Source organism: Bombina bombina, chromosome 4 (genome assembly GCF_027579735.1).
Source record: "Bombina bombina isolate aBomBom1 chromosome 4, aBomBom1.pri, whole genome shotgun sequence".
Taxonomy (NCBI): Eukaryota; Metazoa; Chordata; class Amphibia; order Anura; family Bombinatoridae; genus Bombina; species Bombina bombina.
The window spans coordinates 156,135,930-156,154,138 of NC_069502.1; the positions used below are offsets into that span (position 1 = coordinate 156,135,930).

The 18,209-nt window shown below is 40.9% G+C and overlaps 1 protein-coding gene across 3 annotated transcripts in view; it reads left to right on the forward strand.

Annotated features, from left to right (window-relative positions):
• Positions 1-18,209, forward strand: part of NBAS (NBAS subunit of NRZ tethering complex) — a 1,903,611-nt gene that overhangs the window by 1,422,114 nt on the left and 463,288 nt on the right. For all 3 annotated transcript variants that reach the window (XM_053709663.1, XM_053709664.1, XM_053709665.1), the window contains 2 exons: positions 2,886-3,101; positions 10,045-10,247. In XM_053709663.1, the coding sequence (XP_053565638.1) occupies positions 2,886-3,101; positions 10,045-10,247 (419 nt within the window). The remainder of the gene's footprint in view (positions 1-2,885; positions 3,102-10,044; positions 10,248-18,209) is intronic.

The following is an 18,209-nucleotide window of genomic DNA, read 5'->3' on the forward strand; positions in this document are numbered from 1 at the left end:
GCTTTATGAACCGGCGTTAGCCAGAAAGCTCTTAACTCCTGCTATTTTCAGGCGGCTGGAGTTTTGTCGTTAGAGCTCTAACGCTCACTTCAGAAACGACTCTAAATACCGGCGTTAGAAAGATCCCATTGAAAAGATAGGCTACGCAAATGGCGTAGGGGGATCTGCGGTATGGAAAAGTCGCGGCTGTAAAGTGAGCGTTAGACCCTTTAATCACTGACTCCAAATACCAGCGGGCGGCCAAAACCAGCGTTAGGAGCCTCTAACGCTGGTTTTGACGGCTACCGCCGAACTCCAAATCTAGGCCTGAGTGTGCTTATATGTCCATTCCACAATGTAGCACTAATATTGTATGTGCTTCCATTCAGCCTTACACAATTGAAATAATACCTGATGAGCTTATCCTTAAGCAAATTGAAACATTATATGATACAGTCTGTACAAAAATATATATATGTCCTTTTCTCCAAACACACTCACACAGTTGCAGGACAATAGCAGCCCCAAAGTCTTGTTCACAGCATAAAGTATAAAATGTGAGGGCCCCATCGTGTATACCCAAACATTTGATAACACTATTATAACTTTAATTATCTACAAGTTGTTTATTTGGGGACGTTAATATTTCTCACCGGCTCAAAAGTTGTGCTCTTCCATGCTCCAGCCTGTCCACCATCCGCGGATCGAGCGTTCAACCAGCTGGGCGTCCTCCAAGTATAGGGACATATGTGTGCTGTATTATCCGTCGTCCCAATTGGTCCGGGTAAGGTGACGTATCCTGCGTGTCACTCCTGCCTCTGTTCCAATTTGTCAGTGTAAGGTGACGTATCCTGCGTGTCACTCCTGCCTCTGTGTTTTGGATATCGGGTAAGGGAATCCAAAGACCGCACTGACAGATCTCGTAATTGTAAATAGTCGGTTCCACTGAACACAGCACCCAGCAAACTGTAGACTCTTAGAGCAGTATCCACTTATTTAGAAAGGTTCCGGTGGGCTCAATCAGGTATTTAGTGTAGGCGGCCCCCAAAAAATCAAGGGCAATACTCCCATGGACTTGTTCCCTCTCACTCAGGGTAGCTCCGGTGGGCTATGCAGATAGGTGCTGGCTTGTGGCAAATAATTACAAGCCAAAAAATCAGGAAAAACGCCAAGCACCAAAAATTGTTATATAAAAAGCTTAGACTTTATTAATAATAATCATTAAAATGTATCCAAAAAGAGCGTGGGGTAACCCCCAAAACAAGACTAACGCGTTTCGGCTAGGAAAGCCGTACTCATAGTCCCCCTTGGGGGTTACCCCACACTCTTTTTGTATACATTTTAATGATTATTATTAATAAAGTCTAAGCTTTTTATATAACAATGTTTGGTGCTTGGCATTTTTCCTGATTTTTTGGCTTGTAAATGTATTTATTGTCATGCTTAGCAAACTAGTGTATAGTAATTACTTTTAGTATTAAAGGGACAGTCTACACCAGGATTTCTATTGTTTAAAAAGATAGATAATCCCTTTATTACCCATTCCCCAGTTCTGCATAACCAACACAGTTATATTAATACACTTTTTACCTCTGTGATTACCTTGTATATAAGCCTCTGCAAACTGCCCCCTTATTTCAGTTCTTTTGACAGACATCCATTTTAGACAATCAGAGCTGGCTCCCTGGAACTCCACGTGCATGAGCACAGTGTTATCTATATGGCACGCATGAACTAACACCCTCTAGTGGTGAAAAATTGTCAAAATGCCCTGAGTAAAGAGGTGGCCTTCAAGGTCTTAGAACTTAGCATATGAACCTCCTAGGTTTAGCTTTCAACTAAGAATACCAAGAGAAGCAAAATTGGTGATAAAAGTAAATTGGAAAATTGTTTAAAATTACATTCTCTATCTGTTTGTCCAAAAAGTTTATTTTGGATTAGACTGTCCCTTTAACTGTTTGTAATGCTTTAGAGTAGGATATACACTTTCCTTCCAAGTATTTTATATTTAGAATTGTTATATGGCTTTGTTATTAAAGGGTCATTAAACACTAAATAAATGCTAGATAGAATGATGCATTGAAAGAAAAGATTAGTCTGAGAATAACACGTAGGTGTATTTTTTAAAGTTCCATTATCAGTTTAAATATCATCAAAATAAGTGTAAAGTTTTAATGTCTATAAAACAATGGGAGCTGCCATGTTGTAACTTAGGTTACCTTCTCTGCTGGGTCCAAATAGGGACATTTATAAATAGGTCACTAGTGTGTGCAGCTAATGGCTGTGTGGAATACAACATTATTCTGCAGGTCCTTCCATGTCTAACAGGAACTGAAAAGCTCACAATTTCAGAATAAAATGCATGAAAGGGGACAAAATAAATCATGAAAGTATATTGCAGTTATTTTTATATATACACAATTTATCATTTTTTATTACCACCTGAAAGTGTTTAATGTCCCTTTAAGATAACCTGCAGTGTAGAATTTCTGAATTTTGTAGTTTATATTTTGTTTTCTGGTCACTAGCATTTTAATTCCAGTATAGAAGTGAAATGACATCTAATGTTCTACAGCATAACTCATCTCTTTCTTACAGTCATATTAAGCAAAGCGGGGGGGGGCGATTACAATTCATGATCTGAAGCTGTCAAAATCAGCATGTCGAAAATGTGACATGCCTAAGCTTTTAACACATCAGTTCTCTGTTCTAAATATTTAGTGTCTCTAGTGTTCATAATATTTGATTAATATTTTTTACAAGTTATTTTATGTTGCACATTTGTTGAACTGTCATGAAAGCCTTTTTGAAAATGTATTGCGAGAAGAAGGATCAGAGTTGGTTTACTCAAGATATCCCGAATTTTGTGTTGAGATTGTAAAGATGTTCTACATTTTTTTCATCAGCTGACAGCGGAAGCCAGGACTGAGATAACTAAAAAAGTCATCACAGCCGTCAAGCAGTTTATTGAGAAGCAAAGAAAAAAGAACTTAGGAGATATCACCCAGAGTTGTGACTTTACTGTCACTTACGAAGTTGCTTTAAATCATCTACAACAATCCTTTGCTCATCTGGAAACACTCAGTCATCCTTTTATCAGCCACTTGAAGAGTACAGCCCAGGTATTGAATGACAGTTTGATTACTCTTAACATGTATGATGATATGCATTGTTAGGACACTCTTTTTAAATTTAACTTTTTTTTTCTTCCTGAAAATGTGTTATTGTTCAATGCAAAATTATGTAAGTGTTTGATTTTTCAATTTAATTGAGTTATCAAAATGAAAGTTTATTATTCAAGTAGGCCTCACTTAATATAAACATCCATTAAATTAACATTAATGAATGCGGTTATTGTTTCAGGAGTCGTTCCAAATTATTGGAAAATTGGAAATATAGTACAATTGTTATCAGAGGTCTGGTAATTAGAGGCCTCTGAGATTTGCATCAATAGCAGAAAATAATTTAATACACATTGAAAAGCGGGTTATTTTGTATCTTGCATATTATATGTGAAAATGTCTTTCAAATAATTTTATGTCATTCATTGACATGTTATATATAATGAAAAATGTGGTGTAGTTAACAACTTTAATGCTGTATTGGTCCCATGATGGGTTTATTATTTAGAATATATATATATATATATATATATATATATATATATCCCTTCCCCCAAGCTTTAATTTTCCAGAATTAAGGATCTAGTACTTATGTTACTTAAGTGTAGTTATGAAAGTCTAGGTACAGTTGGTCCAAGTGGTCCAAATCACATTAATGCAAACAAATGCCAAGCTTTATTAAGCAAAAAGAAGAACTTTACTAGGACGAAATATAGCATAATATGTTCTTCTTAAATGGAAAGAGTCCACAGCTGCATTCATTACTTTTGGGAAATAAGAACCTGGCCACCAGGAGGAGGCAAAGACACCCCAGCCAAAGGCCCAAACACTCCTCCCACTTCCCTCATCCCCCAGTCATTCTTTGCCTTTCGTCCCAGGAGATTAGCAGTGTTAGAATTTGTTTTGTCTCTTATAAAGGTTACTACTCTTCGCAAATGGGACAGAAGTTTTAAGTAGCCCTATAAGCTTCTCAACTTGAGGGCCTGGGTGAACGTTAGAGTCTGAAGATGCAGAGGGAGCTTCCCTTTGCGACACCATCTCGACTCATATTAACAGCTCCTACAGCAATCAGCGTTGACGAGTTTCATAAACTGCTTCTTCTCTCAAGTCCATGTCAGGAGCGATGCTACTAACCTGTCACACTTGAAGGGCCGTGTTCCTATTCCATGGCGTAGATTCTGGTAAGATTGTTTTATTTTTTATTACATAATGTTAACACAGAAGACAGGGTCACAGTGTGGCGCCTTTTATCTTTACAGAATCAAGGGTTAATATCTCCTTAGGGGGATTATTGAACAGGGGGGAATAATAATCTTATATGTTTATTTGATTTTATGCTGCTTATGTGTGAGATGTTAGGCTCATAGGCTGTTATGGAACATACAGGTTTCACTTTCACTTTGAGAGCCATGCAGCTTACAAGCTTGGCGCGCTTTCTCTCATAGCAGGGTCAGTCCTGCATTGTGCACTATGTAATTCATTCCCTCTTTCCTGACCGGACTATCAAAGGGGAGTCATAAATCTCTGTACTGTCTGGGTCATAGGAGGTGGTGAGTGCCCCAGCCATTGGGGTATAAGGGTGCCGTTTTTTTAATAAAATAAGATGTTTTATTTCTCTAGTTCTCCGGTTATTGCACTAGCGATGGAGGATTCTGTTCCTTTAGAGGGCACTCCCTCTATTCCTAAGGAGTAATTCCTGTTTATATGGTAAGGACGCCATAGTTCCCCCTCTCAATTATGTTCCATATGCCTTGATAATGTGATAATATCAAACATGTTTGATACCACGGAGCCGTCCAGTGAGGTGCGTACCCTACATTGTTATGTCTATACACATGCAGTTTTCCCGTGGCATTGTGGATCCTCCATCTGGAGGGGGCCTTTTTTTCTCCGGACGTTACTGCGCAGTTCAGACGGCGGTGTCTGGGGCCTTAATGCTTTTCCTTGCCCTGCTAAGCGCAAGCGAAGGTTTACATACTGCCCTCCTTCCCAGAGTACATCAAATAATTTTTGGATTTAACTGATTATCCAAGGATGCGGTTCTTTCTGAGACTTCAGAGTATGAACTTTCTGGGTCGGAGTCTGCTGCCTCTCAACCTCCAGCTGCGGAGGAACCAGACTTTAGTTTTAGGAATTTGCGATTCTTCTAAAGGAAGTTTGTGGCGAATTCAGGGGTTCCAGAGGTCATATTGCCTGATGAACCTTTATTTCCTATATTGAATAGAGTTAGAGGAGAGGGTTGTGCCTTCCCTTTCCTGTTCCTGCTGTCCCGGGTATTCCACCTTGAACTGTACAGTTCCCTGCGGGTGCAACTGTCCCTGAGTGTTGTGCCTTTCGTTACAGAATTGCGTGCCTTCGCATGTTACTCAGACATGTTTTTTTCAGTTATTGAACGACCCTATCCTTATTGGATACGGGAATACTCAGTCTGCTCTTCGAATGGCGCACCTCATTAGACATGGGGGATGATGTAATCTCCTGACTGTCCATGTATTGAGATCTTTCCCAGTTTTTTTGGAAGATCAGGGCTCCATTTGGCTGGTCCTGTGGTAGGCCTGTTTCTTCTTGGGCGTTAACCTACAGTTGCCTTGAATTTTTTTTTTCCATCCGATAGAATGTCCTGTCAGTTTTCCTTCTTTCCCTCTGAGGGCATATTTATGTGGCTTGACGATTAGGACCCGGATTGCAGGCTTGTCCTGTTTGGGGTCAGTTCTGTCTGGTAGAAGTTCGGACACGTGGCGCCGCTCTGCTTGGCTGGTCCGGTAGAGGCGCTGAGTGCTCATGTTATCCTCTGTGTTTAACTAATCATTCTAGAGGACCGGTGGGTCCATGAGGAAGTAAGGATTGTCTCAGTCCTTATAGCCTTCAATTTGGATGACTGGGTCAGTGGAGTTCCGCTGCATCTCTCTCTCTCTCTCTCTCTCTCTCTCTCTCTCTTGTGTCTGCGGTTGTCAGACCCTAGAACTCCTTTCCATGTAGTGGAGGTTCGGTGGGCTTGTGCCCTCTTGCCGTCGAGTTGGGCGGTTTGGCCTCTTTTCTTTCGAGGCCCTGGGAATTGTCCTTCTGGACTTAGTCCTCAGCAGCTAGTAGTTTATTGGGTAGTTCAGCTGCCTTGCAGCGGATGGGTTGCAGAATGTGACCAGCTGCAGCTATTGCACATTGACTGTGTACTGTCTAGCTTTTTTTAGGAGACCTTTTGGTCTTCCTCTGTTGTCTCCATGTGAGTTAGTTCTCCTTTCAGGGACCAGGATTCCCCTCCGGGATATGGTCTTTCCCTGTTAGGGGCCCTGGGTGTGGTCTCCTTGGGCTCTGCTCAGAGCTGGGGATGCTGTCCGTCCTTTTCTCTCTATGATCCTCTGATTGTATGGAGGTGATGCGGAGACCAGCCTTTGCTCGAGTGATTTTGGCCTCTGGGTATCCCCTTGCTTGTTGTCCTGCGGCCGTTTGAGAATCTTTGGGCTCTAGTGTCGCTGTACAACTTTTTAACACCTTAACTCCTTTGGAGCATTGGACTTTGGCAAGAGGTAGTCTCTTCCTTGGGTTGGGACTTATCTCGTTATCCGGGTTGATCTGGATATTGCGTTGATTTCTCCCTGTGATCTGTTTTTTTATGTCAGACGGGGTGTTAAGTTCTCGGGTATTGTTTGTTTAAACAATTGGGGGCTCGGATCTGTTTTCTCCCTGGTGCTTCCTGTTGCTGAGGCTTCGCTCAGTGTTTTCCTTAGTGGAGTTGTTGCCTGACTTTTTGGCTCTAGGGCTGGTTCGGGGTTCCCCAGTTCCTGGGAACTTGGGCTATGTCCTTTTACTTGGACTAATTGACCTGGTTACGGTTGGCCAGGTTGTCTGAGTGCTGATGCTCATTGGGCTTGACTTACGCCGTTATGGGCAGTTTCCCTTGGTCAGCTTGCTGTGGTAACCTTATGGACTCACTGCTCTGCAGGCGAATGGGTTTGCACTGTCTCTGCTGCAGCTATTGCACATCGGATGTTTGTTAGCAAGCTAATTCCTTAGGGGGATTCCTTCCAAGTTCATCTGAGTTGGAGATTGATCTTTCCTTTAGCCTGTGGCTTTGTGTCTTGTGGGCAGGTGCTCTGCTTTTTTATCCCCATCCCTTTTCTTAGGGTGGGGGGCTTATTCTCCTTCTTATGGAGGTGTGGTTAATTTTCTTAGGGATTCTCTTGGATTCAGGAGGTTGGAACTGATAGTTAACCTTTCAGAGAGGGTGTTTTTCTCTGGGTTGTTTCGTTCCTTCTTGAGTCTTGCTGGCTCCGTGTCGAGACTATGGTGGGCCTTTTGTTAGATTCCTTTGGGTCTACGGCCTCGTCTGTTTCTAAGGAGTCGGGTTGGCACCCGTGCTCTGTTGGGATGGCTGTAGCCATTCTTCCGCTCCTTTTTGAGCCGGTGTTGGGGTTCTTCTGTTTCCCTGTTTTCAAGATCTACGATGCTTGGGCTGGTCCGGTTGGGAGTGGGTTCTGAGATGCGCCGTTTTCTTTGGGATCTAGGTTGGCATTGTAGCTAGCCCCCTGGGTTTACAAGCTCAGGGTCCCGGGTTACCATTCACCTTCGGTTCTGGGTGTAACCTCTCTCTCGGGGGTGCAGTGGGTCTCGTTGAGGTTATGTGCTTCCCCTTTTGGAGCCATGTGTGTAGGTCTAGCGGCTTGTTTGCCTAGAGTGTGCCCTCTGTCTAGTAGTTATCCTTTTGCAATCTGTTCTCTTGCTGGATGTTTTTTTATATCTCAGCACGTATTCTTCTGGGTCATGCTAATGATGGCTGCATGTTCTTGACTCAGGTTTTTTTTGTCTGGGTCTGTTACACGTTCTTTTTTTGTCTGAATGCGATAGAGTTCTTAGCTCTGATGATGTGAGGACTCCGTCTTCAGTTGTCTTTCGGTGCTTTTGCACGATGTTGAGAGAAAGTTTTCTCTGTTCGAAGCCCGGTCCTAAACCTCTGGTTCTGCTTGGTCTGGGCATACCCTCCCCTTGTCTGTCAGAACCCATGTTGGTCTTTGTAAGCTGGGCTCGCTATTGGGGGTTTTCCTTTTATGGATTTTGTGGTGACCTTTCGGTTCCCATTCGGTTCTTCCTTGCCTTATCCCTTGGGGGGGTTTAGGCTGGTGTTCCTTTAATTAGTGAGGGGTGAGTGGTGAGGGACTGCCTGTTGGGCGATGGTGTCTCCTGGAGGACTGTTGGCTCAGTTGAGTCCGATTTTGCAGTCTCCAGCTAGACTTCTGGACTATCTGCGAGTTAGTGCCCTTGGGGCCTTTCCTTTTCAAAGTTTTCTCGGCTTTGGACAAAGCAGGGTTTTTGTTGGGTAGTGGTTTCTGACTTGGTGCCCTCAGATTGGGCCGCCTATTGTACCCTCCCGTTTTGGCATTCAGTGTCCTCTATAGCTTGGGTATTGTTTTCCCAAAAGTAATGAAGGCAGCTGTGGACTCTTTCCATTTAAGAAGAAAAACATAAATTATGCTTGCCTGATCATTTTCTTTTCTTCTGATGGAAAGAGTCCACAGCTCCCCACCCGTAATTTGATGTGGGGCGTCCTTATTTTATTTTTCTGGCACCTTTCACCCTGATATTTCTTCTACTGTTCCTTGTTCCTCGGCAGAATGACTGGGGGATGAGGGAAGTGGGAGGAGTGTTTGGGCCTTTGGCTGGGGTGTCTTTGCCTCCTCCTGGTGGCCATGTTCTTATTTCCCAAAAGTAATGAATGCAGCTGTGGACTCTTTCCATCAGAAGAAAAGAAAATGATCAGGTAAGCATAATTTATGTTTTTTTTTATTGTGCCCACCCAATGTAAATTAAACAGATTTATGTTGGGGGGGGGGGTTGTTTTATTTTTTTCTGAACATATAATTTGTCCTACTCTTGCATGGAATCATATTAGTACTATTGGATAGATGGTCCTTTAAGAAGGGGTCCTGTAATATATTTCTATGGTGAGAGGGTGATAAGCACCTTTTAGAGTCACCAGAATTCCCCCAATATAGCAAATGCTTTTAAGTATTTCAAGAGACAGTCACATGATAGTTTGACACAGGATCACTTATCTAAAGAACATAACTGTTTTCCAATAAGGAATATCAGCCCTACTATTTATTATCGGGGCAATAGAGAAAGATACTCCAATTCTCTGATTTCATTCTATATGTATATTTAGGAGATCAATTTAGCCATGTTAATCAGCTAACAACCATATGACAATTTGAACCCACTTTTGAAAGAGTAGTTTCTTGTCTTTTAAATGAGGGGTCACTTTTCCAATGTTACTTCATATATGGGTAGGTTCCCTTTTGGAGCTCAGAGCACTGTACAGGTCACCTAAAAGACACGTGATTTCAATTTCTATAACACTCACCTGTTAAATGCACATATTTTTTTCTTTCTTTCTTAAAATGAGTAAAATGTTCACTAGTGTGATCTTATGAAAGCTTATTTTCATGTTTGTCTTTATTCATGTGTGTTTTTGTGTGCATTCCTACGGAAACATTTAACGTCTTGATTGCTGTTCTTGTCTTTGGGTTGCCCACTTCTCCAAGGATCTTTACCAATTTTATAATAAGATATCTGATCACCATGAACCTATGCTCTAGATTGTTCTAAGCTTGGTTAAAAATAGAGAATCATTGAAATAGTCACTATTTCTTTAGTAATCTTTGTGTTGAGCTTTCATTATCTTATTTTGGCTTTGTATTTAATGTATTTTATCAGAGAAATTATATATCCTCTAATATAATTTTTTTTTGAAAGTCAGTTTTAGTATAACTTGATGAGGTATTGGTTGTACCACTTAAAGATATATTGATTTGTTTAGTAACTTGTTTTGGCTAGTACATCTAATGTGTAACAGCTTGCTTACCTATTCTATATTTCAGTTATTTGTTTTTGTTAGTTTAATGTATAGTTAATCAGAGCTAAAATAACTGTCATTGCTTACACTTCACAGGACCGTTTACAGAAATATTCCTATTTATATGATTTGTCAAGATCAGAAAAAGACAAAATTAAGGACCTGGCAGTCACAATGTGCCTTGAAGGAGAATCACTTGACACAATCCAGAAGCTGTTGGAGGCTGCTGTTGGGTTTTTAGGTATCAATCCAAGGGATATTGTGAAATATTCTACCGAGAAAATAATAGAATCATTAAGGTATGAAATGTGTCTGTTTAGCATTTATGTTGTTCCTAAAACACATAAAGACTTTGGGCCAGATTATCTAAAGTTTCTGGGTTTGTGAGATTCTCTAAGAACCGTAACCAGTAATATGAAGCCCCTGATGCAGTTCTCTAAGGGCAGTTTTTTTTTTACTTTAAGAACAATGTGTCTGGCAAAAGGGGTGTTCCCTGTATTTAATGGTATGTAAAGGAGATGCATACAATTTGTTTCACACAGTAAAAATGTTAAGAAAACTACACTACTCATGTAAAAAATGCTGTCAGATGCTAGTGGGCTGAACAGGGACATTACATGGTGTTTTCTAAAGTTCTTTACCAGGTCTGGCATATTCTCTAGATATTTTTCCCCTGCTCTCCCCAGGCAAGTTTCCATTTTTCTCCATTACTATTTATAGAAGACATCTCCGGGACAGCATTTAAGAGAGAGTGTTCCCCGAGGGAGTCCTCTGATTGTTAGGTTTTTTTTCACATCTTATTCGGAGAATATTAGATATTCTGGCCCTTTGTTTTGTAATGTGTGACATTAATGTTTCACCTATACAACCATTGTCAATATAACCAAGTCTTAAATTCACAGTCTTGACTCTACAATCAGAGCAGGTATCAGAAATAACCTCATTATGTTCCCAGAACTAGCAAAAAAAGTCTATCATACTTTACTAAACAGGCTTTATAGATGCAAAGCATCACTCCCTTGTCTCTTTAATACAGGTGGATACTTACAGTGAGGTCATTTGTATTCAAAATATACTTTAATTATCTAAGGTTGCTACTGTGTATATGATTAGCATAGCTCTTACAATTTAAGGTATTAGGAACATGAAGCCACATTTTAGTTTTTCCTTCATAGAGCATGTGATTTTAAACAACTTTCTAATTTACTTCAGTTATCAATTTTCATTTGTCGTCTTGGTATCTTTTGTTGAAAAACAGGGACATAAGCTGAGGAACGTGCCTGTGTCAGGGGCACTATATTGCAGCAGTTTTGCATGAATGTCATCCATTAGCAAGATAACTAGATGACAGCACTATTTCCTGCCATGTAGTGTTCCAGACACTTCCCTAGGTATCTCTTCAACAAAGAATACCATAGGAACAAAGCAAAATTGATAATAGAGATAAACTGGAAAAAAACATTTTTTATTGTATGCACTGTGTGAATCACAACTTTTTTTTATTTCCTTTTAATGGACTTCTGTGGTCTTTATATTGTTGAATTTAAATTGATTTAAAAACAAAAAAAAAATGTTTTATTTCTTTTTTTCATGATGTTTAATACAGTTCTAACACCATGTTGGTGACCTCTCTTATTATGTATGATATATGCATAGCAGTGACTCATTTGGCCATAAAAACATTTACACAAAAGTGTCAACTGACCTAGACTTCTAACCTTTATTTCTTATTGTATTTGGTAGAGAAAGATTAGGGCTGTTAGTTAGCGGATTCGAGGGAAGCATTTTTTTTTTTTTTTTTATTCAACCTCTTTACAAACAGTTGTTTTCTTTCTAATGACACAGTGAGTCCACAGATCATCATAATTACTATTGGGAATATCACTCCTGATCAGCAGGAGGAGGCAAAGAGCACCACAGCAAAGCTGCTAAATACCACTCCCCTTACCCACAACCCCCAGTCATTCTCTTTGCTTGTATCAGTACAAGGAAGGGGTCAATTTAGGTGTCTGATTCTTCAATCAAGAGTTTGTTATGTTTAAGCAGAACAAGTTTGTTCTGTTTTTTTTTTTTTTTTTCTTCTTCTGGGGTTTAGCTGTATTCCACTTCAGTCTCTTCAGTAGAGCAGTGTGGTGGCTTTTAAGCTTTTGGGAACGGGGGGGGGGGGGGTATAATCCCTTCGGTGCCTCCCAGGTTGTGAGCTGCCCTTTTGGTAAAAAGACTATGTAGGTTTACTTAGTCTTTTTCTTTCTGTATCCACAGGTCCATATTAGGAAGGAATCCTTTCAAACCTGGTGAGCTGCCTTGCTGCCAGGCATATGGAGGTAAGTGCTGTTTTTTATTTTTACTTTTGGATAACTTTTGGGATGTGAACCTGTTTGTGCAGGGTTTTTTTTTTTTATATGGTGGCAAGTTTTTTATGGGGCACTGAGAGAGTAATGTTTGTATAAGGACAGTCTGGCATATGTGTTTGGCAGACGGTTTTTAGGCTCTGAGAGTTTGTGTACACTTTTTATATGGCTCATTATTCTGTTTATTTGAGAGGCTGTGTTGTTCTCAGCCGTAGACGGCTGACCGTTTATTTTGCAATTTTTATCCTCCCACTGTTTGTAATGTCGGCCAGGAGGTGTTTGCATATGCCCACGATGGGCGGAGCTTCTGCGGCGCATGTTTTGCGCGCTCTTTTAGGAGGCAGTGTTTGCTTTGTTTCATCTTTCTGTCGGCTCCGGTGCGGTCAGTCTGGAGAGCAGGTGGTAGCAGTAGGGGAGTCCGGATCATCTCTGCTAGCTGTTTATTGCTCTAGTCCGTTTGAGGTCAGATAAGCACCCCAGCAAGGCTTGTTGAGGTGCATAGGTGCTGCAGGGGTCAATTTTTATATTTCATTGTAAATTTTATGTGTGATATAGTTAACGTTCGTTTCTTAAAGGGACGGTAACATTTAAAAAAAATAAAAAATTGCTGCTGCAGTTTTTTGAATTTCCGGGTTTATTGTTTCTTTTTTTGGTTAAGATGAAGCAAGTGGACCTGCAAGATATTACTTGCACTTTATGCCTTGATGCTAATGTGGAGCCACCTATCCCTTTCTGTTCTGTGTAGGGATAGACTTTTTGATTCAGAGCCTTCATTTTCTAAGGAGAATGTTGTTCAGGAGTCTCCTGTTCAAGCTATTCCTCATCTTTCTCCTCAATCATTCCAATCTCAATCCTCTTCTCATGCCGTGCCCTGCGTCTCGTCTCAGGTTGGTTTATCATTGCAGGATATGGCTACTCACATATCCTCTGCTGTGTCTGAGGCTTTTTCTGCCTTTCCTGTTTTGCAGGGGAAGCGCAAAAGGAAGTTTAGGGGTTCTGACTCTGTGGGAGTTATGTCACATGTTTCTTCCCATAAGTCTGAGGAAGAAGATTCTTCAGTAGCGTCTGAAGGTGAAATTTCAGACTTTGATAGTGTAACTCCTCCTGCTGATTCTGAGGTGGTTTCTTTTAGATTTAAGCTGGAGCACCTCGTTTGTTAGGGAGGTTTTAGCTACCTTGGATGATTCTGATTCAACGGTCATAGTTACTCCCAAGAAGGTTAGTAAGCTTAATAAGTTTTTTGATATTCCCTCCGTGGTTGAAGTTTTTCCTGTTCTGGATTGGGTTTCAGAGATTATTTCTCGGGAATGGGAGAAGCCTGGAATTCCTTTTTCCCCTTATCCTATTTTTAGGAAGATGTTTCCTATTGCGGATTCTATTAAGGAATCTTGGCAGAAAGTTCCTAAGGTAGAGGGAGCTATTTCCACTTTGGCTAAGAGGAACACTATTCCTATTGATTTATGTTCACTAGGGGTTCCAATGGCAGCCTGCTGCGTGTATTGCTATGCTTACCAGTGCGCTTCTTTGCAGGTCGTCAAGTTGGGAGCAAAGATTTCTGGCTTTGCTGTTTTGGCACGCAGGGCTTTATGGTTAAAGTCCTGGTCTGCGAATGTATCATCCAAATCTAAAGTTTTATCAATTCCTTACAAAGGGAAGACTTTGTTTAGGCCTGGTTTGGCTGAAATTATTTCTGATATTACTGGTGGGAAGGGGCATTCTCTTCCTCAGGATAAGAGAAGTAAGCAGAAGGGTCGTCAGAGTAATTTCTGTTCCTTTCGTAACTTCTCTGATAAGTCTTCCTCCTCCTTTTCCAAACAGGATCAGTCCAAGCCTTCCTGGAGGCATAATCAGTCCTGGAGCAAGGGGAAGCAATCTAAGAATCCTGCCGTTGACTCCAAATCAGCATGAAGGGGATGGATCGTGTGGGGGACAGGCTGTCTTTTTTGCTCAAGCCTGGGTTTGGGACGTTCCAGATCCCTGGGTGATAGATATTGTGTCCCAGGGATACAAGCTGGAGGTCAAGAATTTTCCTCCCAGGGGCAGGTTTCATATATCAAGGTTTTCTGTAGACCAGATAAAAAGAGAGACATTCTTAAGTTGTGTTCAGGATCTTTCCGACATGGGAGTGATCGTTCCTGTTCCAGTTCAGGAGCAGGGACTAGGTTTTTATTCCAATCTGTTTATTGTTCCCAAAAAGGAGGGAACTTTCAGACCCATCCTGGATCTCAAGTGTGTAAACAAGTTTCTCATAGTTCCGCCTTTCAAGATGGAAACTATCCGGTCAATTCTTCCTCTGGTTCAGGAGGGTCAATTCATGACTACAGTAGATCTAAAGGATGCATATCTGCATATTCCCATTCACAAGGATCATCACAAGTTTCTGAGGTTTGCTTTCCTAGACAAGCATTTTTAGTTTGTGGTTCTTCCTTTTGGTATTGCAACAGCTCCTTGGGTGTTTTCATAGCTTCTGGGTGCGTTGTTGGCAGTTCTCAGATTGCAGGGGGTTGCAGTAACTTCTTATCTGGACAACATTTTAGTTCAGGCGCCATCTTTTCATCTTGCAAACTCCCACATGGAGTTGCTGTTGTCTTTTCTGCAATCCCACGGTTGGAAGGTGAATTTAGGAAAAAGTTCCTTGATTCCGGCTACAAGAGTAGTATTCTTGGGAACCATTATAGATTCTCTGGAAATGAAGATCTTTTTGACAGAAGCAAGGAAGTCAAAAATGTTCAATTCATGTCTGGCTCTTCAGTCCTTCCCTCGGCCGTCAGTGGCCCAGTGTATGGAGGTTATTGGTCTAATGGTCTCAGTCATGGACATCATTCCGTCTGCTCGATTCCATCTCAGACCTCTGCAGTTATGCATGCTGAGACAGTGGAACAGAGATTATACGGATCTATCTCCATAGATTGTTCTAGATCAGGCTGCAAGAGATTCTCTTCCGTGGTGGTTGTCTCAGGATCTTCTCTCCCAGGAAACCTGTTTTTGCAGGCCTTCCTGGGTGTTTGTGACCACGGATGCCAGTCTGCTGGGTTGGGGAGCTGTCTGGGGTTCGTTGAAGGCTCAGGGTTTGTGGACTCGGGAAGAATCGGTTCTTCCTATAAATGTCTTAGAGCTGAGGGCAATCTTCAATGCTCTTCTGGCCTGGCCTCAGTTGGCTTCAACCCAGTTTATTTGATTTCAGTCAGACAATATAACGTCCGTGGCTTACATCAATCATCAGGGAGGAACTCGGAGTTCCTTGGCAATGAAGGAAGTAGCCAGGATTATTCAGTGGGCAGAGGCTCACAATTGTTGCCGGTCTGCGATCCACAATCCATGGGTGAACAATTGGGAAGTGGATTTTCTGAGCAGACTGTCTTTTCATCCGGGGGAGTGGGATCTTCATCCGGAGGTGTTTTCCAGTTTGATTCTCAAGTGGGGTCAACCGGAGTTGGATCTTATGGCATCTCGTCACAATGCCAAACTTCCGAAGTACGGTTCGAGGTCAAGGGATCCTCAAGCGATTCTAATAGATGCTCTAGCAGTTCCTTGGAAGTTCAGTCTGGCATACGTTTTCCTCCGTTTGCCCTTCTTCCTTGAGTTATTGTGGAGAGGGCGTCGGTAATTCTCATTGCACCGGCGTGGCCTTGCAGGATCTGGTATGCAGATCTGGTGGAGATGTCATCCTTTCCATCTTGGAGTCTTCTGTTGAGGAAAGAACTTCTGGTTCAGGGTCCCTTCCTTCATCCAAATCTCGTTTCTCTGAAGCTGACTGCTTGGAGATTGAACGCTTGATTCTATCTAAGCATGGTTTTTCTGAGTCAGTTATTGAGACTATGATTCAGGCGCGTAAGCCTGTGACTAGAAAGGTTTATTACAAGATATGGCGTAAATATCTGTATTGGTGTGGATCTAAGGGATACTCTTGGAGTAGAGTCAGGATTCCTAGGATTTTGACTTTTCTCCAGGAGGGTCTGGAGAAGAGTTTATCTGCTAGTACCCTGAAGGGTCAAATTTCTGCTTTATCTATTTTGTTGCATAAACGTCTGGCGGATGTACCAGAAGTTCAGTCTTTTTGTCAGGCTTTGATTAGAATCCGGCCTATGGTTAAGTTTTTGTCTCCTCCTTGGAGTCTTAATTTGGTTCTTAGAGTTCTTCAACAGGCTCCGTTTGAGCCTATGAATTCTTTGGATATTAAGTTGTTAATTGGAAGGTTTTGTTTTTGGTTGCCATCTCTTCGGCTCAAAGAGTTTCGGAGCTCTCAGCGTTGCAGTGTGAAGCTCCTTTTCTTATTTTTCATTCTGATAAGGTAGTATTATGTACTGCTTTAGGTTTTCTTCCTAAGGTTGTTTCAGATAAGAATATTAATCAAGAGATTATTGTTCCTTCTTTGTGTCCTAATCCTTTTTCTCATAAGGAACGTTTGTTGCACAACCTTGATGTAGTTCGTGCTTTGAAATATTATTTACAGGCAACTAAGGGTTTTTGCCAGTCTTCTTTTTTATTTGTTATTTTTTGTGGGAAGCGTAAGGGTCAGAAAACTACGGCTACTTCGCTTTCTTTTTGGTTGAGGAGTATTATTTGCTTGGCATATGAGACTGCTGGTCAGCAGCCTCCTGAGAAAATCACGGCTCACTCCACAAGGGCTGTTTCTTCTACCTGGGCTTTCAAAAATGGTGCTTCTGTAGATCATCTTTGTATACTTTTTCTAAATTTTACAAATTTGATATTTTTGCTTCAGATGAGGCTGTTTTTTGGAGAAAGGTTCTTCAAGCAGTGGTGCCTTCTGTTTAGGCTAACTGTCTTGTCCCTCCCTTATCATCCGTGTCCTCTAGCTTTGGTATTGATTCCCAATAGTAATTATGATGATCCGTGGATTCACTGTGTCATTAGAAAGAAAATGAAATTTATGCTTACCTGATAAATGTTTCTTTCTTGACACGGTGAGTCCACGGCCCACCCTGTATTTTCAGACAGTTTATTTTTACATAAACCTCAGGCACCTCTGCACCTTATATTACTTCCTTTCCCTTTGGTCGAATGACTGGGGGTTGTGGCTCTTTGCCTCCTCCTGCTGATCAGGAGTGATATTCCCAATAGTAATTATGATGACCCGTGGACTCACCGTGTCAAGAAAGAAACAAATTTATCAGGTAAGCATAAATTTCATTTTTTTATCATTTGATGAACTTCTTTTTTAGTTTCTTTTGGCAAAGACTAAGGTAATTAATGTGTGGTATATGCATAACACTACTGTAAGGAAAATAAATGTCAAGACTTTTCTGCAGTCTTACAATAAATTAACATCTTGGCATACTGTGAAAACTTTCTGAATGTGTTAATACATTATTTTCTGCAACTGGTTTTCAATGACCTTTATTTGAAGGAGCCAGTTTTTATTTTCAAATTATTTTTCTTGAGAAAAGATATACATACAAAATAAGAGCATATTTATACCAAAACAATATATTCAAGGCAAGAAATACAAAACATAGTTTAATGAATTAGCACTGCATTTATATGTTTTACAGTAGTCTTCGTAAAGACACTAATGTCCTTGGTATATTTGTGCTATTTGAGTTCTGTATTAAACATGTGCGGCTTTGTAGCTCTCATTCCAAATAAGGAGGGGTAAACCAGCTGGATTATGTGATACAATTAGCTCCATCACGTTCTCAAATCACCATATAAAGATGATAACTAAATAGACCCTCTCACAATATTGTTTGATTTTCTCATTTGTAAACTAAATAAAACACACACAAAAAAAAATAACATAAACAGTACAACAGATCAAAGAAATCTATAAAATCTATAATAGACCATAGAGCAGCATTAAATAGAAAGCAATGTAGGCAGAAACGAGCAGTCAAGCTTTCCACATTTACTATGTAAGCTACCCCACACTTGGATAGAACTTAAACGTAT